At 39.5% G+C, this 22,715-nt stretch overlaps 2 protein-coding genes across 4 annotated transcripts in view; both read right to left on the bottom strand.

Annotated features, from left to right (window-relative positions):
- Positions 1-2,173, bottom strand: part of LOC123962540 (alpha-1,3-mannosyl-glycoprotein 4-beta-N-acetylglucosaminyltransferase C-like) — a 30,001-nt gene extending 27,828 nt beyond the window's left edge. Inside the window, exon 1 of the mRNA XM_046038729.1 lies at positions 2,110-2,173. Within this exon, the coding sequence (XP_045894685.1) occupies positions 2,110-2,173 (64 nt within the window). The remainder of the gene's footprint in view (positions 1-2,109) is intronic.
- Positions 1-22,715, bottom strand: part of LOC123961144 (copine-8-like) — a 133,368-nt gene that overhangs the window by 106,136 nt on the left and 4,517 nt on the right. For all 3 annotated transcript variants that reach the window (XM_046036267.1, XM_046036269.1, XM_046036268.1), the window contains exons 3-5: positions 10,560-10,600; positions 5,519-5,565; positions 4,244-4,347 (exon numbers count right to left, since the gene is read on the bottom strand). In XM_046036267.1, the coding sequence (XP_045892223.1) occupies positions 4,244-4,347; positions 5,519-5,565; positions 10,560-10,600 (192 nt within the window). The remainder of the gene's footprint in view (positions 1-4,243; positions 4,348-5,518; positions 5,566-10,559; positions 10,601-22,715) is intronic.

Here is a 22,715-nt window from a genome sequence, read left to right as displayed (position 1 = left end):
AGCGTTAGCTGTGTTAGTATAAAACATACAGGATGAGATACTGAGGACAGAGATGATTTAATTAACCATTTCTACATGTTTAACGTTACCTTACAGACAGGTGTATTGATAAAGTATTACTTGCGAAGGTTTTATTGCACGTACTTACAGTAACGAGTGTAGCTGTCATCAACTAACGTTACAGTAGTTTGGAGCACCTAACGTAACGTTATTCCAGCGCGACGGCGCAGCCTCTCGCTCTGCTGCTGCCGCTGTGTGTGTGTAGGAGCCGACAGGGAGCAGGCAGAGACTGCAGCCTGATGATTTTCTTATCCATTGCGTTTCACATTAAATTAGATTAGTATCGATAAGCTCGAACCTTATTGATTTTCGGGTTTTGAGAAATTTTGGAACCGGGTCCTTTTGGAACCGGATCTCAATCCCCATCCCTAGTCCTGACAGATTATTCTGAACGTGGTATTTTACATTCCAGCTATAAAAGGAAGGAAATAATGGATTTTTCAGTCATATAGCTGTGACTTTCCTCTTATTGTATGTCACTTTGGAAAACACATCCGTGAAATGTAATGTAATGAATATTTCCATGAGGGACATGAAAAAATGTGTTTTGTTGATACCTAAGCATGCATTCGTGAATTGTAGGATTAATTTAATAATTTTAATCAACTCACTTTTATTTAAAACAAGTGTCAGACTTAAATGTAAATTAACCATTTATTATGTCAATTTACATTTGAATTGTGGAAAATCTGTTAATTGAAATGCATTTAAAAAGTACACAGCCAAAAAAATGATGGCTGTGTACTGGGTTTAGATTTCATTGCTTCTGATTCTGCTGGGTCTTTTTGGATCCTGGCTGTATTTGTGGTCTATAACTTTGGCAAGGAAGGAGACACAAAAACAAAAACTTTTATTTTCAGCAGAAAGTTCATTTTTACATTACATTTATTCATGTAGCTGATGCTTTTATCCAAAGCGATTAACAATTGCTACATATGTCAGAGGTCGCACACCTCTGGAGCAACTAGGGGTTAAGTGTCTTGCTCAGGGACACATTGGTGGATGTCACAGTAGGAAATTGAACCCAGGTCTCTCACACCAAGGGCATGTGTCTTATCCACTGCTCCATCACCATTTTTCCAGAAATGGAGAGGTATTATGTGATTCCTTTTGGTTTCTCAATCGTTTCACGCACAAATTGAATGTTTGCTGTTTTACACTTGTTTTCACTTGCATCAACTGATTCTGTGGTATCATGAAAGAGTGGCTTCTTATGTTACAGCAAATAATTTCAGAGATGTGATTACATATCCTTCTTCTGTTCCTTTTGGGAGGGTATTTCACTTCATTTTTTGAGGTCTGATCCAATTTGCCACATTTGATTAGACAACCATCCAGCCAGGGGCTTCCACTGGCGTCAGTGAGCATCTCAAGTTTCAATTCCCCCCCAAAAAAATGAGCAAAGAAGAGCACTGAACATGGCCAGCAGTGACATGAGGTTTAACAGGATTTCCAGGCACTGATAGCAACAGAGGGAGCAAAGTGTGTTGTGGCTTTGGGGTCTTCGGGTAAAGAGAATGTGGGATGGTTCAGCAGCAGCTATACTGGCGGTTTGCAGGGAGCTCGGTGCTATCTGGCTGTATGGATGTCCTGAAGGGATGTGAAGCGCTGAGTGGAAGTGAGGGAGGTTGGAGGTAATGAAGGGCATGTGGGAGCTGCAGGAGCAACAGTAAAAAGACTTCCAGACCTCAGGACAGAGGCTGAAGTGTGCAGGAGTAACCACTACATCTGTAATGAGAAATCTGAGAAATGTGTGTGCGTACATTCATGTTACAGCTTAACATGAATGCAAAAGAATACCTGAGTAGCAATGTATAAATGTGTGTCTGTGTTTGAGCAAGCGTGTGTCTTTGGGGGGATTTTTTCTTGTTCTGAGGGCAAGGATGTGTATGTGTGTGTGCCTCGCTGCAAGGCATAGTAGGGCCATCAGCCCAGAGGACAGTAATGGGGGGTGGGGGGGTGGGGGGGGCTGATGTTCACCCACTCACAACGAGCCCTGCAGTAAGTCGGCCAGGCCACACACACACACACACACACACACACTCTCACTCTCACAGGCACACGCTCCATCATCCTCCATCTCCTCTCCCCACTGCTTGTCAGCTTTTACCATCTTGCATGATACTCTGGCAAAGTCTGCACTACATTCCTCTATTATACAGGAATGTAAGCAGATGGTGAGACACACACACACACACACACACACACACGCACACACAATAAAACCATACACAAACTCACACATCCAAAATATCACACCAATTATTCATATTTGCTTTGCCAAGCACACAAAACGCTGAACAGGCATGCTCACATCATGCACAGAAATAAAAACGCACACACGTCCTTAAATAAAATATCCAAACACACATATGCTCAGATGCACACACACACACACACACACACACACCTCTATATATACACACACTGTCACCCAAAAGTACAAACAAAAACCTGAACACACGTGCTTACGTGCCTAAACGTATCCACACACACACATTGTCTGACCCAGACTGTATTTATAACTAAAATACAATGCATTGCTTACACACACCGACGCTGGAACAACAGCTAGTGTCTCTCCTTGACCTTCACTGTAACCTCCCACAGCTTATTAGCAGCATGTGGCACTGCTGACAGGCCAACAAGTAAACAAACAAAAGAGTCATTCCATATTTCATAAGCTATCATGGGAAACTACAGTGAATATGTGTGAGGCTGGAACACAATAGAGAAAAATCCACATTACCATAATTACTTGGACAGCTCGACTTTTAGGGCTACATGAGGAAATATAACTTTCAACAGCATCGTGTCTTAAAATACAGGTGTATCTGATGTGGACAAGAGAACATATAAATATCCTATTATTAGCCACAATAATTGCTTAAATGTCATACATCAGAATGCATTTGGAAATCTGTCAGTCTCAAAGACACCTGAATCTAACGAACCAAACAGGACAATGTTCGAACTTCATGTCAATCTCATCGCATGCTCGCTGCTGCTCAGATTCTTTGAGGGCTCCCTCAAAGAGCAGAGAGTCTTCTCTGCCACATCTAACTGCATAGCCATTTGCTGTAAATAGTCAATTCCTCAACATGTCTCTGACTATAGGTCAAAAGTGCAGTATGACCTTAAAAAGTCACTACTGTGTCACTAGATGGAGGAGTGCCAAAACTTGTGAGATCAAATTCAGGAGTCAGGAGGTCCTTTTGAGGGTTAGAAAGTTTAGGAACATCCAACTCTTGATATTCATGTGCTTTTTAAAAGTGTTGAGTTGTTGCCTTGTCCGTAACAAACTCATACAACTGTGAATATTCTCAATATTAATGAAAATACACACTGCAAATTATGTTAACAACTGATGCTACAAAGTAAAAAAGCATGAAGAGCGAGAACTTGATGGGGATTCAAAATGAGATCTGAGGGACCCCAGAGGTGTTTGTTATCGGCTGTGGTAGCTCAAGAATCTCCTGTTTAAACAGAGCATCGATTTGAGTGGTGTGAGAAGACTCTGTGCTGACCCAGAGATAGCCACCCACACGCTTAAGGCAGTCAATTAAAATTGTATGATCAACTGTGTCAAAAGCTGCACTTAGGTCTAAATGGATTAAGACCGAGCAATCTCCTGCATCTGCTGTTGAAAGGAGGTCCTTTAACATGATTCAAATTTATAAAACAAAATAATTTTGAAAACATTTTAATTAAACACTTTTTACAAAAATGTAATAAATGGATTGAGGCACTAGTTAAGAGTCATGATCGCTTTAAAATCAATAGAATTTTGCAGGAAATTAACTTTATGATCCCATTAATATACTTCTGTGAGGACAAACTTGCCTTTTCAAAGGATACCGAGGTGAAATGACCAATACTGAAAATGGATCATAAAATGCCAAGTGTTTGATTCACTGTGTGCACTTGGCCCTCTTTTGTCTCAAAGTATTGTACGAGTGGGATGAATTCAAATGGAAATGCTGGTGGAAAAGTGGCATAAAAACTTGTCTTTTATTTAAAAGGGAGAAGACTTACATCTCCCTCTGCGCAGACCATGAATATTTCAGTCTTAGCTCAACTTTGCTCCACACAAAGCAGCACTCTCACCCACGGCTGCACAGCGCACAAATACACAAAAACAAACACACACGCACCAACACGCATAAGTCAATCGTTAACTCACAGGTCAAAGCGTAGATTCTGCCTCTCCTCAAAGAAGTAGTCCAGGATGAATTTGCGGACAAAGTCAGGGTTGAGGGTGTTGTCTATGACTTCTGTTCTGCCAAACTGGAAGAGAAATGAAATAGGTGATGTGTGATTACTGGTTGTAAGACTCATTCAACAAACAGAAAACACCAGACACCAGAAAAGTAAAAGCCCTGTAAAATGTAATACAATCCAGGACTACAGTCCTGTCATAGCTTTGTGCTGTTGACACAGTGTCAAAGTGTTTTGGTTCAATGTTTTCTAAATCTGAGTCCGAGAGCTTCCACTGTAGGATAAACCTGTTTAATGTATGTAACAACCCCAGCTGAAATGAACATCACAGCTTTACAGGGCTGATATGTTTTGATCATTTGACACTTATTTAACAGTTTGAGTTGGCCAGTCTGAGTGATATTGCCTTAGCCAGTAGGACATTGGGACTTCATAGGTCCCAAATCTAAAAATGGACCCATGGAAAAACTTATGAATCAAATGATACTTGGAGCCCATTTCACAACATTTACAATATGCAAGCTGCAATTTGCAATGTGAGATCACTTTCTGTAGTTCATTTTGGCATGTTTCACTAGTTAAGACAATGCTTGTGACCCATGTACAAGCATGCCAGAACTCTGTTGCAAATTAATCAGCAATCTGCAAACTACAATCAAGATAAGGTAAGATAGAAACCTTTCTTATCCATTACATTACAGGATATGGAAATTTGCCCTTTCGGCAACACAGTGTAAAACAGACAGTAAATGTAAACTATTTGTGATCTGCCGATAAACAGTACTTACAAATTGCTTTTGTGAAATGGACTCTGATCTGAAAGAGACAGATTGTCAGACGACCCGAATAACACAATAAATAAACAATAAATTTAATTTGGAGAACTTGGGTCCGAGTTGGCTCATACTTACCAGGAACTAACAGGATTTAATCTCTTTTTGACATGAATGTCATTAAACATTTCTACACTTTCTGAAAGTAAATGCCTGTGCGTGACTGCTAAGTTGCTCAAAAATAATAAACAAAACAACAAGAATGAGCTGGGTTAAATGTGATAAATAGAAGCCAACACATTGATCAAAAAGGCTTAACCCAGCATTTCTGAAGACAAAAAAAAAAAAAAAAAAAAAAGAAAGCTCATTGTATTCCTTCAATATGGCTTGAAATGCTGCATTGCTGCCATTTAACCTCCTTGGAAGTATTCACTGGTTATAAATTATTCCTCCACCCCTGTACTCACCTCTCTCCATTCCCTGTTGGCTATTCCTTGAGTGTACAGCACACAAACTGTTGCATTAGAAACAGAGGAGGGGAGAGACACAAGAAAGGATTAGACTGATTGAAGAGTATTTAACAGTGAACAAACAACGTTGAGAAGTCAGCTGAGAGCGTGTTCTTTCCCTGGACCCCAACATGAGAGGAAAACTCCCTAATTAAATGTCACTAGAACTTTGCCTTGCAGCATGATGATATTTCAGAGAGGGGGAGAGGAGAGAGGGAGGGGGAGGATGGGGTTAGTGAGTGTTTGTGTGGGTGGAGGAAAGTCCTCCTTATTGACATTCGAGCATCTCCATTCGATGACGGACCACTAGTGAAAATACAGCTAGGCAATCAGCTGGCACTAAAATGACATTTCATTTGCATTCTTGTAGCCTTTACTGTATTCACACACACATCTGTCACATGGCAGCAACTCACAACTCTGAAAACCCCCGGGACCAGACACTTGGAAATCAGTTTTAACTGGTAAAGTGTTTATATAATAAAAACATAAGTAGTGGAACCGTGGAAATGCTAATGTAAGACATTCTTTAAAATCTTTCAAATTGAACCACATATTCCTGGCGAAAGTCAACAGAATATTCTGTATGTTTTGGATATTTGTGTTGTGACAGAATACAGTATGTTATTATGTTATCTTGTGCGTCTTATCTCTCTTATTTCTTCTGCTGTCCGAGGTCTCTCCTGCAAAAGAGATCTTGATCTAAATGAGATTATCTGATTTAATAAAGGTAATATACATATGCCTGTTTGGTAAACTGGAGTTTGTAGTAATTACCAAGCGCTGCTTGCACCAGCAGTTAAAACTTAAGCCTAAGTATTTACTAAGTGGATATTTACTAAATTAAAGCATAACAAAATACACCTCATGAGGAAGGCAGAGCAACCTGTTTCCAAGTCATTCCACCTGAGCAACAATAATCCCTAACTCTAAAAGGCCACAACAACAACCTCTGTCTGTCCTTGTCGTAGCGTACTAGGTGCTGGTATAGGCAGATTTTGTTACCTTTGGACAGAGCAAAACTAGTTCTCAGTCTTTGTGCTATGCTTATGGGTTAACTGGCTGATGGCGGGACCTTCATATTTACCGTACAGTCATACGAGTTGGATCAATCTTCTCCTTTAACTCTGGGTTAAAAAGTGAATAAGTGCCATCCATCCATCGTCAACCGTTTATCCTGTGTACAGGGTCGCAGCGGGCTGGAGCCAATCCCAGCTGACATCGGGCGAAAGGCGGGGTACACCCTGGACAGGTCGCCAATCCATCGCAGAGCCACACAGACAACCAGTCACACTCACACCTACCAATGAACCTAGTCCGCATGTCTTTGGACTGCTGGAGGAAGCCGGAGCGCCCTGAGAGAACCCACGCAGATGCAGGTGTATAAGTGCATTTCTACAAATGTCCAACTATTTCTTTAACTTGAATGAACTGAAGTAGCTATTGTTAGTGCACAGTTGCATGATGCAATGGATGAATTTTACTCCCTGGGGTTTAGGTAAAGCCTAAACCTTCTTTGGCATTGTCAACCGATGTATGCTGTGGCCTGTAAATGGCTGGTATAGCCATAAGGCTCAGTGTTAATGAATTCTACAGTACAACATGTGTCGTATTAGTACATTTTGTCTGAGGGAATAACAGCGGTGAGAAATGATGGAGGAAAATTACATTAGTATTCTAGCAGCCTTCACTGTTTTCACACACATCCGTCACATGGCAGGAAGTCCCCCAGTTCACTTTATAAATAATTTATTAAGACATCTATGTGGGAGTCTATATAAAGTAGTGTGTCAGTTGTCAAGAAACAACACTGGACACTACGTATGCTTGGTTAGTTGACGTGTGCTTGTTCAATACTTTAAATGTTGCATCTATATAGAGTGTTATTATATTGTTATTATATTGTTCGGTTATACTGAAGTGAATGATTTCCGTCTTGGAAAAAAACTGAATTATATTGTCCCCATAAATGGTGTTTAGCCAAAAGGGAGTAGTGAAGACTGACCAAGTCTAGTGAAAACTCTTTTTTTAAAAAAGCATTATAGGCTTTGTGATTGCTCATAAATGTGATTTTCAGCAATGTTTCCATTGAACAGCCACAAAGGTTATGAAATATATGTAAACCCAACTACCATGTATGATTTATAGTTACACTGCTTTCACAATATAAACAGTAAAGAAAAAAAGAGTAATAATAACAATAATCACAGTGTTACTTCTGACTTGATGCCGTTCAAACCTGCTGTTTGTGTACAAAAATAAAAAGATCTGAACTTTGAAAAGCTTCAGGGATGAAGACAGAAATTAACATCTTATCTACAGGACAGAGGCTTATTGAAGTCAAAAGGTGAGACTATTTTATTGCAGCATAAAAACTAGCATAACATAAAAGGTCTTGTCAGCAGGGACGCCCACAGAAAAAATTACACAAGGACAATCAGACACTAAATAAAAAAACTTAATCTTGTGACATCTGATTATGAAGATGACACCTTCCACTGAGGTGACATGCATTATCATTAATTACAGAATAAATTAATTGTAAATTTATGTCTGAGTTAATGTATGAGCTACCATCAACTGATGAAATGACTGATTTAATTATGGATTCATTAACAGTTGTGACTGTGAGTGAAAATCATCACTGGGCCTATCTGATGAATTCCATTTCCACCACCAAAAAACTAAGATTTCATCTTTTAGAATACACAAAATTATTACAAAGGGAATTTTTGCAGACTCACAGCTGTGTTGAAAATGTCACACTGTTTTGAAGTGCAAATCCAAAGAAATAAATGTCCTAATTACCCTGCATCTGGTGCCAGAAGTGCTTAAACTTGCGATGTCCGACTGTCAGTCTGGTTGTTGTATATGTTGCATGGTGGATAGTGTTCAGAGAGCCAGGGCTCAGCTGTTTGAATATACAGTCATCCTTTAATCTTGCAATGAAGCATGGGATGACACATGGTCATTGCGTTATTGTGCGTGGGGGGAAAGCAATACATCAATCACACACCTGTAAATAAGGATGCATCCTCACCATCCATACTGACACACTTTCAGCTCTTCCTATTCATCATGCTGATGATGAGGGAAGGAGCTTGACAATAACACCGCTAACACCATCTCTGTTTTGAATGTAGGAGATACTGACTTACTTAGATATTGTTCATGTCTGCTAAATGCCCTTTCCCAAACTGCTGAAGAACACTGATCAAAGCAAATCCACATTCCTGCACCACAGGAACAACAGCTAAAATACACACTCATATAAACACACGCAAACATGCACAAAACAGAAAAAATGGATTGTTGTCCAGCTTTATAAGCTAATATGAATATGGTGCATGAGCCTGCCTGAGGCCCTGAATGCGTGCACTGTGTGTGTGTGTGTGTGTGTGTGTGTGTGTGTGTGTGTGGCTCTGCTGAGGCGGTCTAATGCTGTGTGACTGGGGCCAGTGCTGTCAGCAGAGCAGAGACATGGACGCAGCACAAGTGCCTCCTTGCATAAATGTTGGGGCGGGCAGGGATGCTCATCCTCCTCTCCCACCGCCTGACACTTAAAAGGTCCAATTCGCAATTCTGGGAGCTCATCAATTATGTGTTCATACACACCGACCAATGCTAAAACCACCACTGGGTTCGCTGTGCAGCACCCAGGTGGCAAAGTGCTGAATGCTTAGGTAATGGAACAAGGGGATGCTGGAAAAAAAATCATGCTAACCAAACCCTTGTGTGTGTGTGTATATATATATATATATATATATCTCAAATTTATCATTCATCATAACTGAAACTATTTTCTTCATGTTTATTTTTAGAAGACTTTTAAAAGACAGGACTGTCACAGTCTGTTACAGGAAACAAAGCAGGCACGACAAAAACAACAAGGAACTACTCTACAATCTTCAAGCTTGTGTGCACGTGTGCTTGTCTACGTATGAGAGGAGCAGCATTTAGTCAGGCTTGGTTTCACTTTCAACAATCAGACTGACAAGATAAGAGAGTTTTGGTACCAACACCTGAACAACACCTTTTTCAATTTCTACTAATATAAGGGACTATAATCTTTCTCTCTATATTCATAAAATGCTAAATGTCTAAACACAAGCAGCCATTCCATGCCTAAATCAAAATCTAAAATTGGCCTGATTGGCCAGAAATGATTGACTAAAGAATAATCCCAGGATCAGACTGTACAATGTTTTTCCCTTTTGAGTTGGTCACTGTGTCAGATTAGACGATTCCAACCAATCATAGCTTGCCATCTTCCACGATTTGCTTGACAGGCATACTGTAGGTAAGGTGGTCAGGAAAGAGGTGCTACGGACCGACCTCAATGTTCTACCTGGCAGCATCAAAAATGAAAGCTTATGTATGTAATGTTTTATGAACATAATGTCTCACTCTGCAGTGAAGGTGGGCGCTCTCTTTTTCCTTCCCACTTAGAAGAAAGAGGTTAAGTTTCTGGCTGATCAGCAAAGAGGTTGTCAAAAGAGAATTAAGGTTTGATACCCAGCCCCACTGTTTACATGTTAGCTAAACACAAACCGATTCTCGAAAATGAGAACTCTTCATTTTTACAGACTGGGCCTTTAAAAACCACTGGACCAAGTGCCAAATTAAACCCCTGCTGTCAAAGGAGTAAAGAGTGTGTACAGTACATGTCTGTGTGAGTGGCCTTTAATCTGTAGAAGACAACTGAATGGTTTGTGTGAGGATGATCTGGTTCCCCTCACTCACGTAGGGAGCAGAGAACAGTGACGAATACGACCCCCGACATATGCAAATGTGTACTGATTCACACAGGCGAGGCAGAGTGTGAGTGTGTGTGTGTCCATGTGCATTCAAGCCTGTGTTTGTACATTTAAAATCTGCCTGCATGTGGTGGATGTTTGTCTTTGGCTATTTCTGTTTGCAGAATTTAATGTGCACGTGTCTGTATGTGTGTTTGGTCTACTGGGAGCTGGTGTGTGTGATTGATGGGAGACAAGCTTACTTGGATCAGACTTGGAGAACGTGTCTCTGTCCAGCAGGTTTCTGAAAAACAAGAATACAAAGACACACGTTGACATAAAAATTAGTTGCACAGCCCACTTCAACAAAGAAAGTGGAACTACAAAGTTATTACATCACTAAACCTGGCCTAATTAGCTCCCTCACTGACACAGGCAACTTGCTTAACCATAATCCTTCTGACTTGATTAACAAAAAACCATTTCATCCAGTCACTGAGGCAGCCACATTAAACAGACTATAAAATCAGGCATAAAGTGGAGCTCATTTATATTTCAAACATACAGAGAAAACAGGTGGAGGAGAGGACCTATTTTTCACTTTTTTGCACTCCCTGGGTGCCAGCAACAACAGTGGAGGCTGCCATCAAATTTACATGACACTCTAGTCTTTGCTCTTTGCATGGGGAGGGATAAATGCACCAAAGAGTCCCATCACAGAGCAGATGCTCGGCACCACTGAGGTACTCCACGGTTAAACAGCTCTGAAGGAATTAAATATGCACACAAGACGACAAGTCACATCTGCCTAAGACCCGAGAAGAAAGAAACAGAGGAGCAGCTCAGACTCAGGAAAGGGAAACCCGGCCTGTTACGTCAGTGGGGGGGCCTTTGTGGGTTTTAACTGTGTGTCATTTTCTTACAGTGTCCATGTCTCAGGAGGCGGTAGCAAAGGAAGACAGGGATGAGGCTGACAACACCCAAAGGGGCTGAAATAAACCCTTCACTCACTCACTCACTCAGCTTGTACTCCTGCCAAATATTACATTAAAATCCCATAAAGCTTTCATAGAGATAACCCAGAAAGACTAAATAATATGAGTGCATTGGCGATCGGCAGGAAGTCCAACAGGATACGTTACCCAAAAATCTACTGTTGTGGAGCAGCTGAAAGTATTTTGCACCACATCAAAAGGTAATACAGGCATAAAATGTATAAATATAAAACTCTATTAAAAGACATGTCAAATCAGAAGACTGATTCAGTGAGCACAATAATGGGAAACACCTTAAAATTGAATCCAACCCATTTCAACAAAGCTACCCATGATGCAAATGGGTATTTTCCTCAGGACCATTCTTCCGGAAGCTGTCCCGGCTAACAAACTTCATACATAAAAAGACAGTGAAGTGATTATAATGTTTGTACGACAAGATGTTTATGAGTATTATGTCCTTGTCAGCACACAGATGTCAGGTGATCAATATGTAATAAAGTGTGAAGATGTAGGCCTATACAAAACAGACTTGTAATATTTTGCAGCTCTAACATTTTAACTCTAATTCTCTAAATGATTTTCACCTATATGGTTTAGGTTAAGGTTTGCTAAGGTTGGTTAAGGTTAGGGATCAAACGGCAACCTTGTGTTTTGAAGTCAGACGTTTTGGATACACAACTATCCACCTGGACCTCCGCCCCAAGAGGTTTTGTAGCTCTACGATAATGTTATGCTACTTCCACCCACAGTCAGCATGATTATTGAGACAGAAGATATTATTTTGCCATACAAAAATAAAAGATAATTATGCTGGAGGAGAGGTCTGAAAATTTTCTATGGACTTTTGACACATTTTTTTTCTACTGTTTCCAATGTCACACATTGAATCTACTGACTGTGAATTTAAATTGAACTAAGCCATCATGCTTCATGAAGTAAGAGCCACAACAAACTTTTTGCAGCCACTTTCCAAGCCGACAGTGTGATTTTGAGATACTTAAAAGGGATATTTTTTGTAGAGCATCACTTACAGCTGACAGAGAAAGAGAGAGACGAAGGGGGAGAGGGGGGGAGAAGCTCCAGCTATCATGCTAGCTGCGGGGCGAGCGTTCTGTCGCCCGTCCTGTTCTGTATGACAGGCAGCGAGTGTCTTGAAGCCGTTGATGGCTAGTGATGTATCTAGATCAGGCACTCGTGTTGTGCTGATCCCAGTGTGGCCCAGATGGTAAAACGCCACGCTCTGCTGCCTCGCTGTCAGGGCACGCCCACCGGCTTTCCCCCTGCCTTTGAGACCTTAAATAAATGATAATAAGTGAAGGAATCGGGCCTAGTCATATTGGGGCTGTGTTTATGACTGGCGGAAGGTCTGAGAGATTGTGTAGGAGTGAGAAGTGCCCGACTTCACCTGCCAACTGGGATAAATGTCCAATAAAAAGCAATACTGTAGTGTTGGCTCCCAGGGGAGTATGTGAGGAGGCAGGGAATAAGATCCAATGAAGGAAGGAAGAGAAAGGAGTGTATGAAAGACAGGATGCAACTGTATGTGTGTGAGTGCTGGCAGAACCGCACACACTTATATCGTAACCACCGTCTGATTCATGCGCACCCTAGGACCTCCACGTGGCCCTGATAGAGACGGTTGACTCTTTAAAAAGCCCTTTCCAACGTGGGCAGCACGGGAAGCATCTGAGCGGTCCGAGCAGAGTGCCTCGTTGTTCATCAAACATTTACGAGAGCAGTCCCTCCTCGACACCAGAATTACATTTGAAATCCCACCAGTTACATCACAGCCACCTAAACATGGCAGCCGGAGCTTTAAATACCTGTATGTGAGAAAGGCAGGGAAGGGGGGACATCTGTGAGAGCAATTGAGATGAAATTTTTCAAGATGTTTTCTTTAAAAAAAACATTGCTTGCCTTCAGAGGTTTGCAACCAGACATTGAAAGAGGATCAAATGGGATTTCACCATAACAGGAGAGTGAGTGTGGGCTTGGGGAAATCACTTATTATTTGTTTTTTAATGATGTATTATTCCCCGTTTTTATTCATAATTTTTCCAGCAAATATCAGAAAAAGAGAAGTTGATGCATTCAAAGCAAAGATCCAGTCCATATAATGAACCATTTGCCTTGTGGCCATTGCCATATAGTATTAAAAGTAGAGACCCCAGTTCTGTACTCCTTAGATAATGAGATGTTGAGAGCAAGTAAAGAAGTAAAAGCTTCTGCAAGCACCTTTGTAATGAGACAGGGGTGTTTGTTTTACGTTAATCTGACAAAATCGGGCGAGAGGTGGAGTACACCCTGGACAAGGTCGCCAGTCCAGATTTTACTTTATATTTTATATAAATAGAAACTAGTTGAAGCCAAGGTGGCAGATGGCAAATACATTCTGGAACATAGCAACATGATTTGAAAATGAGCTTGAGCTAAATTATTGTTTTTTTCTAAATGCTGTCTGGTGGCTAGGGAGAGCTACATAATGGCTGTTTCTGTTTAAACAAAAAACAACAAATTAAATGTTGCTGTTTAACACAAACTATCTAACTAATGGTGACGGCTGCAGTTTTAGTGCACGCAAGTTACTTTATCAGACACATTTGTCCCCAAGGATTACGTTGAGCCATTATTGCCTGTTTCGCGGCTACTGGCTAAGGCATAGTGCCAGAATATTTCGGTGAATTAAGGGTTTATTATGAGTTGGTGATTGTTAGTAGAAAGACTAACAAAGACAGTTTTGATGAGTTGATGAATTGTTTTTTTATGATATGCTAGATAAATGTTCTCAATGGAGTCTGGAGGGCTGAAGAGCAGGGTTGTTTTGGTCTAAGATACTGGTGCTCTGGTGCGACATTAAGTGGCATTTCTATTTTCACCAGTAAATAGGATCATATACCTTTAGAGAGAGACAATATATATCAAATCCTAAATCTGAAACAGCCATCACCACTTTCCGCAACAGTTTTCAACCATTCAGCTTCCTCTTACTTACTTAAAACTGCTATGATGGATGTGAGTGCCTACATTTTTAGCATGGGTGGCCCCGGTAGGATTGGAAGCATTAACCCTGGCAGTGTTATTGCCAGCCTCCGTTCACCGGACTCCACAGGATCACAAGTAGCCAGGAAACCTTCTCAGTAAGAAAACCTCATGGCCTTCTCGCTTCTTAAAATTAGAGAGGCCCAGATCGCAGTGTGGGTAGTCACTCCTATCTTATATAGTATAGCAGTTGTCTGTGGAGCTATAAACTAGCTGATAAAGAGATCCCTGCTGTGAAAGAAGGCCCAATAATGAACAGCACAACCTCGTCCTCCTGGGAGGATAACACCAGATCAATAAGGTCAATTGAGTCTGAAGAAAACTCTGAGCTGTCCTGATCAATCCACATTTTGAAGCACCTGAGACACTCTCAACGATTTTCTCAGATGCTCAGTGTGTGTTTATATTAGTGTTCAAGGGAAAGTGTTGTGAACTTAAGGAATCCTTCTTCACTGAGAGAAAGTCACAGCATCAGCAGTCCATGTAAATTTGAGAACAGATATTAATAATGACTGTTGAAGCAACTTTGGAATAACAGTCTTCTACAAAATTACATTGAAACCTTAAACTTGATCCCCTCTGAGCTCTGAAACTATTGCCAACTGCAATGACACTAAGTATGAGCAGTATGGGTAAAATCCTCTTTCATAGTATATTGTAGTTTAGTCAAATTATCTGAAAATTCAATTCAGAAACAGTTTCTGGATAAAATAGCCAGTGTTTGTTTTTGAGCTAAAATGAATTGAGCAAATTAATTATCATATTGATGCAAAAATAACAATATTGCCCTGAAACAGTCATGCTCACTGGTTTGCAACATTGCCCAAAATTACCTAACATTACCCAGAGATTATAAAGAAAGAGCTACCAAAGGATAAGCAGCATAGCTGATGGTCGACAAATTCATTTTCTCATGATATTTTAATATTGCCCTAAATTACACCCACTTAAACCAAGAGCAAGTTCTATTTATATAATCAGAATATGGTGTTTATTTGGTTCATGATTTACTTAAATTATTGCTTCAATTGCACTGTAATTTAATTTCAATAAATATGCTGCAAGACTACAATATCTGTCTTGGTTCAACTTATCAAAGGAATATAGGTCCTTTGTCGAATTAAAGATTTATTTACGTTCCCTTGAAGACAGATTAATTTACTCAAATTCACTTTTAAGAAATACTGATCAATCACAGTGTGCAGTTTTTTTCTTCTGTCATAAACATCTTAACTAACTGTTGGAGTTGGCAAAAATTATGCATACCTTACATATATTCATCACATTTGTGAATATTTTGCTTGAAACACTGAAACCATAATGTTACCTAAAAATACCCCTCACTGTTTGACAGTATCACAGATTTGATGCCGCTTCCATACTAAACTTTCAATGTCCACACTTTCATTGAGTGAAATATTTAAACCTAATTTGTTATTTCTTTACGCTAAATCATAGCAAACCCAGGCAAACTACCTACCTCGACTATTGTAACTCCCTATATACCTTTCTTAGTCTGAAATCAATTCATCGCCTACAATTAGTCCAAAACGCTTCAGCTTGACTTTTAACTTGCGGCAAAAATTGTGGCCACACCACTCACATGCATCCTTGCACCGGCTGCCTGTGTCGTTTGACTTTAAAATGCTTTTATTTACTTTTCAAGCCAGGCATGGGCCCCTCCCTATATCTCTGAGCTTTGATCCCCCTGGGAGCCAGAACGCAGACTGAGATCCTCTGATCTGTGCATTGCAAGTTATTCCAAGGTTTAGGCTACTAAAAACCAAAGGAGACAGGGCCTTTGCTGTCAGGGCCCCTACACTCTCGAACAATTAACCAGATGAGATTAGGCTCAGTCTGTCCCTGATTTTATCTCACTTCTTAAGACACATTTTTACAAAAATGTTTTTACTGTGTACATTATTCTATTTTTCCTTTATTTGTGTATTAACTTGTTTATGTTTTATAGATTGTTTTATAGATTGACTGTTGTAAACCACTGTGGGATGCCGATTTTTATTCATCTTGTTATTGTTTTGCATTGATTGTTGTAAAGCACTTTGTTACCTGTATTATTATTACTAAATCAGCCAACATTTTTAATAATAGACCAGCCAAAAGGTGGAAGAGGCTAAAACTGTGTATGTATTTGTAAAAGTTGATATCTGTATCTTTCAGCTCAGCCAAGACAGAGCATAGTGTAACATTTGCAAAGTTATTTCACGTACTGTACAGAAATATACAATGAGCTCACCCTGGTAACGCCGATGAACCATTTCTCATTATAAAATAAGAGAGAGCTAACCACAATCCCTTAAACAGACACCAGTTATATAGTGTATATTTACTACAAAGCATTACTGCAGGTTCAAAGCTGTATTTTATACTGTGATGTGTTCACAGCTTGTTTAGAAAGTCTAAAGTTCCTGGATTCTTTTAAGCTTAAAGCAAAATAACCACATTAAAATCATATATTGTGCTCAGCAGAAAGGCATCAAACCCTACTAATCAAGAGAATATCTTCAAATCCGTCCACAGCAATCACAGAGATAGAGGAAAGTGGTTATGCGAAAGATGAAAGCAGAGGAACAGAGGAGGCAGGAGGTGAGGTGGTTAGTAATGTGATGGAGCCATGTCGGCTCTCTGAGGAAACCAGGTGGAGCTTCGGTGGCTGGCTGGTGCCTTAATTAGGGCAAATGACTCCTTCCAAAACTCATTAATGCAGCTACTGAGCATGACCCCCACTGTGGTTTGGACGCGCCACATGAGACCAGCTTGATCTGCTGATTTTATGCTCTGTTCCACCTAAATGGTGGAGGATTTGTAAAAGACAAATACACTTTAGGCTGCAAAGCTACAAGGTGAAGCAACACTGAGAGGGTGAAGTGGTAGAAAACGGGGGATATGTTTAGTCTGATTTTATTTCACTTCTGTTTAGTAGTCAAGTTAGTAGTCAACATATCTACCTGATAATTAATGAGAAATATGAAACAGAGCGGAAATGTATGAAACAGGTATGAAACAAGAAAGATAAAGAAAAAAGTGATACATTACATAAACAAACTGTACCTAGAGGATGTTCTGCACCTAATTATAGGTGCTCGCTGCTCTGAATTCACTCTTGCTCATGACAAGACAGTGTTTTTTAAAAATCATTTTAGTGTTGTGTGCATTTGACTATGACTCAAGTATGAACCACTAACTGAAAGCAGCCATGTTACAATATGAGGGAAAACAGCAATGTTTGAGAATACTAGCTATTTAAAGAACGTTTTTAAGCAAAACTGTTCATCTGGTCACCCTATAGTTAAGTAAATAGTATATGATGTACACATGGCTAAACGAATAATTTTGTGCCAACTTCTTACTTGGGTACGTTTCTTCAGGTGCAAAGCGTTTATGCTGTAATTTCTGCTTAATGTTACAAATGCATGAGGCACTGCTGCCATCATAATATTGGCCTACTGCTTGTTTCTGTTTCCCAGAATGCACTAATGGATCTTTTGAGATGGCAGAATATAGAAGGGTTGGCACCATACAAACAATCTTCGGGTCAAATAATAAAGTAGTAAGTTAAAACAACTTACTATTTTGTGTATTATACTGTTGTCTCTTAAGTTCATCTTCCATGTTATTTGAGTTAAGGTCAGAATGTGTGTCTAATTCCACACTGTAATACAGTTTACAGTTACAATATGCACTGCTGTTGTTTTTGATACTACCACCAAAGATGGCAAAGTCAAAAATTTTGAACCATTGTTAAAAGCCATTAAGATTTAAAACAGGGTTTCTGAGGATGGGATGATGTGTTGCTTTCTAGCAACAAAAATAAAAATAAAAATAAATATAAAAATAAACATTACAAAAAATGCATTTGGCAATAATTGCTGGACAGGTGTGTGTTATGAAGCAGATACTTAATACTATTTTTCTTGGGCAATGGGAATCGGAAACAATAGAAGTCCCTTTCTGAGATTGTGGCAGCATATCTACTTAAATGTAGCAGTGCTGAAATGATGAGTTGTGAATCAATTAGTTGATCGCCAGAAAATGTGATAATCATTTCTCAAGCAAAATTGCCAAACATTTGTTTGTTCCAGATTCTCAAATTTGCTTTTCTCCTTTTTATTATAAGTTTGAATTTACATTTTGGACTGTTGGTCAGACCACAGAAGGTAAGCCCAGTGCTCTGTAAACCTTGAGCTCTGTTAACTTCTTATTGGCATTTCTGACCTTTTATGGACAAACAATTACTTACTAATTACTAAAGAATCAATGCATTAGAATCAATGCATTAGAATCAATGCATTAGTCAACAGCAGGGCCTTTTTGTAGCATTCAAACACTGAATACATGTTAAATACATCCTTATTCTGTCGGATGAACCTGTTTATATGGTGCAGTGATGTTGGCTGTTTGTGTACACTATGGAAATATAAGAAATATGCGTGCAGGATTCATTCTCTGCTCCAACAAGTCTTTCTGTCTCTTTCTTCACCTTCTTTGTGGAGAGTGCAAAATCGGCTGTGACACATCGACCGACCTATCAGCAGGTCAGCGTCCAGCTTCAATACAGCCACTTCATAACACGTCAATTCTTCAACGGGAAACACTTCCAAACCTTTTGTGCACAAAGGTCACGGCTATCTCTCCGCTGTGGACCGCTCAGATCAGATGACAGCCACACCGACGTGAACACCGTCATCTTTGTGCACAAACATTCTCCGAGGACGTATGCAGGGCTCATTTGATCCTGCTGCTCTAAAGGCCCTCCTGGCTCATAGTTTACCATCCATGCACAAAACTAATCTCTATCTGCGTGTGTTTGTATGATCAAGGCCTTGTGATCAGGAGTGATAGGCGCTCATCAGTCAAACGGCTGTGTGCTGTTGCAGCAGACCGGGATATTTTCTTCTCACTGATGCACAATATTGGACTTGAGTTAATCAATCTGTCAGTTCTTCCGCTTGACTACACACGTGATGAGTGCGGCCATGGTTTGGATTTATTGAGTGAAGAAGGGCTTTCACTGAAGGAAGGGATCTATCTAGACTGAATGCTTCAGTAGCTTTGCACAGACACCAAAGTGGGAAAATCACACCACCCACCAGTTCAGGGCTGGTAAATTTTGTGATAATGAGGCTGCTGATGGTTTCGACTATCGGCCATCAGCTCGGCAGCTAATTGTTGTCTTCTGTTTAAAAATTATCAAACTAAATGGTTAAGCGATGGATGTGATGTATGGTGAAACTATCCCTGTCACTCCATCATATGGATGAAAACATGGCAGCACTGCTATTCAGGGTAAATGTTTCATCTAGAAGTGCATCCAGTGAAAGTTTTATTTAAAACAAAAATGGCCGCGTGTGAAACTTTTTCAAAGCTATGCAGGTTAGAGCCATTACAATTAGTCAGTGAATCAATTGGTCAATCCACAAAATTAATCTGAACTATTTTTATAGTCGATTAATTGTTTTTAAGTTTTGAGATGTGAGAATTTACTGCTTTTCTTAGTCTTACATAGTTGTGAAATGGTGCGAGAGACAGACATAAAACACTTTTTTTTGTCAAAATCGATCCAAGATGTCTTTTAGTCTCTAGTTATAGGTCATGCTCCGGAAATGCTGAACCATACATTTCCAATAATGCAAATCAATGGCATCTTTCATCAGACCTTCACTGTCTGTTAACCCCCAAACCTTCAGTTTGTTACACAGGCTTTCTGTTATAAATAAATACTAAGCCAAGAAGACAATATATTCTCACACTTGAGATTGCTCCTTCAGAGCCACTGAAGACTTTATGCAACTGTTTCCACTGGCTAATTAGTACTCTTCATGACTAGTAAACTAATTTTGAGGTATAAAATCAATGGAGTTCCCATTTAAGATGCTCTTTAAAGACTCACTGGGCTAGATGAGAGATTTCTGTGCCCCGATCATACAGTATGATGTTTCTCTAGAAACAACGTAACCATTTCCCTAGACAATTTTAAAAGGTGCTAGTCCGTTAGTATCCTGTGATGGAAATTTGATATTAAAAAGTAAATTCAGATAGATAATGAAGGCTGATTGCTGTGTTTTGTGGTGGATTTGTTGCCAACAGGAGAGCAAATTATGCAATAACACTCATAACATGACTGAATACAACATGATTGATAATATCGGCAAGCAAATTTATCGGTCAGACTCTAGTATACGTATTGTCTCATTCCCAGAGATATTGAGATATCCGTCACTGAAGTTTCTGCCACCAACTCAATACAATGGAGGTTTCGCAGGATTTTTTTTGTGCTTCTTACATTGAAAATTGACTGTCATTCTAGAGACAATGCCCCTCTACAGACTAGTAGACCATGGGAGCTACTATCTACTCAGAAATAGCACCTATGAAAATTATCCAGGTTAATGGGGACATTGTTTCTGGAGAGACATGTTGCTACTGAGTAAATCAGTAGCCATCTGCATGGCTCACTAAGGTTAACAGAAATTAATTTTCTGAGAGTAAGTTTTTTAGTGAGAAACACAAGTTGAGTGATCATAGACTACAGTTCTCATTTCCAAGGATCCTAAAAGCTAATAACAAATCATCTCTACTCCACAACTTTCCATAGTGATAGCTAGTTTCATGTCTCTTTTGTGAGAGAAGTGACTTCTCTTTTTGTCCATCACAGATCATTTAGCTGTGTCAAAGAGCTGTCCACGCTGTTATATCTGACAGAAACAATACATACCATAACTTGAAGCTCCTATGAATCAAAATTCATCTACAACCATTGGATTAATGTCACTGCAGTTTGTCACCACACTGAGCATCCATCAATTGTCTATACAAAACGGGTTCCTAGTAACGGTCACAAGGGCCAGAGATTATGCATTATGACCGCATGTATATGAGAACAAGCATTTTTTTAAGAAAACATTGATGACTCATAACTTTTAACAGAAGAGCTTTTCTTTCATGATGCCAGCATTTCAACAGAACAATTATTTTGTCCAGATGGTGACTTCCTCATTTTGGATGAAACCTTTTCACAGACTATGATCTCAAGGTCATTACCAGGCTGACTTCTTCTGTCGAGCCATTATCAGGCTTTTATCTTAGACCGGCATAAAACAACAACAGCAGCTTGGTCTCCTGCAGCAGCCCTATCTTTATTCTTCCATCCATTATGTGTCTCAAAACATGTTTACAAGATTTTTTTAAAAGCATAACTAAGTCCTAAACCTTCAGAGCTGGATGATGAATTTAAAGATGACGTTGATTAATCGATTAGTCAATACGCAGAAATTTAATCAGCAACAATTTTAATAATCGATGCCAACAACTTGGTGGTACCGGGTTTTCATATATGAGGATTTGCAGCTTTTCTCTGTACTAAACTAAATATCTTTGGGTGTTGGGCTATTTGTCAGATCAAACAAGCTATTTAAAGACGTCACATTGGGTTTCTTGAATTTTTGAGGTACATTTTCAGTACTTTCTTACATTTTACAGACAAAATGATAAATCAAAAAACCAAAAGATTCTCAAAGAATCATCAAAAATGAAAGTATTAGTTAGTTGCTGCCCAAGGGGCCTTCATTAGTTTACACACAAGAAACTTGAAAATGATCATTGACAGTGTGGATATTATGATCAAATGGTAGAGGTGAACAGTGAACACTTTGCTGTAATAAAGCATTTAGTGGAAAAGCTAAATTATAATTTCAAGATGTCCAAAACCCCAGATAAAACAGTCTTCTATCTCAATACTGTCTTGAATTAAATTGACGGGGGATAAATTTGATATGAATAAATGGAATGAATGCAGATGCTTCCATACAGGACAGGCGAGTTCACTGAACAGTTTGACGTACAGCTGCAACTAACAAATAATTTCCTTATCCATTAATCTGCTGATAATTGTCAAAAAGTGCAAGTTGTGGTATTGATGACATGTATTGTTTTGTCCTATCAAGAATCCAAAACCCAAAGATATTCAGTTTATATTTTTCAAGGAAGTAAATTTCAGTCTCAGCTTTTAAAACATTGACAAGAAGACCTTAAAGTGCTCAAAATAGCAATGCAATTTCATGACAACAATAAATAGCACCTATAAAAATTACCCAGGTTAAGGGGGACATTGTTTCTGGAGAGACATGTTGCTATTGAGTTAATCAAATGTTATTTTTTAGAGCTTTAGATGCATAAAGAAAAATCACCGCCACTGATTTGAAGAATTTTTAGAAGTAAATATCATATGAGATCGAAACTATCTGCATGGCTGGCTATCACTAAGGTTAACTTAGAAATAAATTTTCTGAGAGAGTTTTTTTAATGATAGACACAAGTTGAGTGATCGTAGACTACAATTCTCCCCCCCCCCCCCCCCCCCCCCCC

This window comes from Micropterus dolomieu, linkage group LG22 (genome assembly GCF_021292245.1).
Source record: "Micropterus dolomieu isolate WLL.071019.BEF.003 ecotype Adirondacks linkage group LG22, ASM2129224v1, whole genome shotgun sequence".
NCBI lineage: Eukaryota > Metazoa > Chordata > Actinopteri > Centrarchiformes > Centrarchidae > Micropterus > Micropterus dolomieu.
The sequence above is the reverse complement of the archived record's forward strand: the minus strand, read 5'-3'. Positions and strand labels throughout refer to the sequence as shown.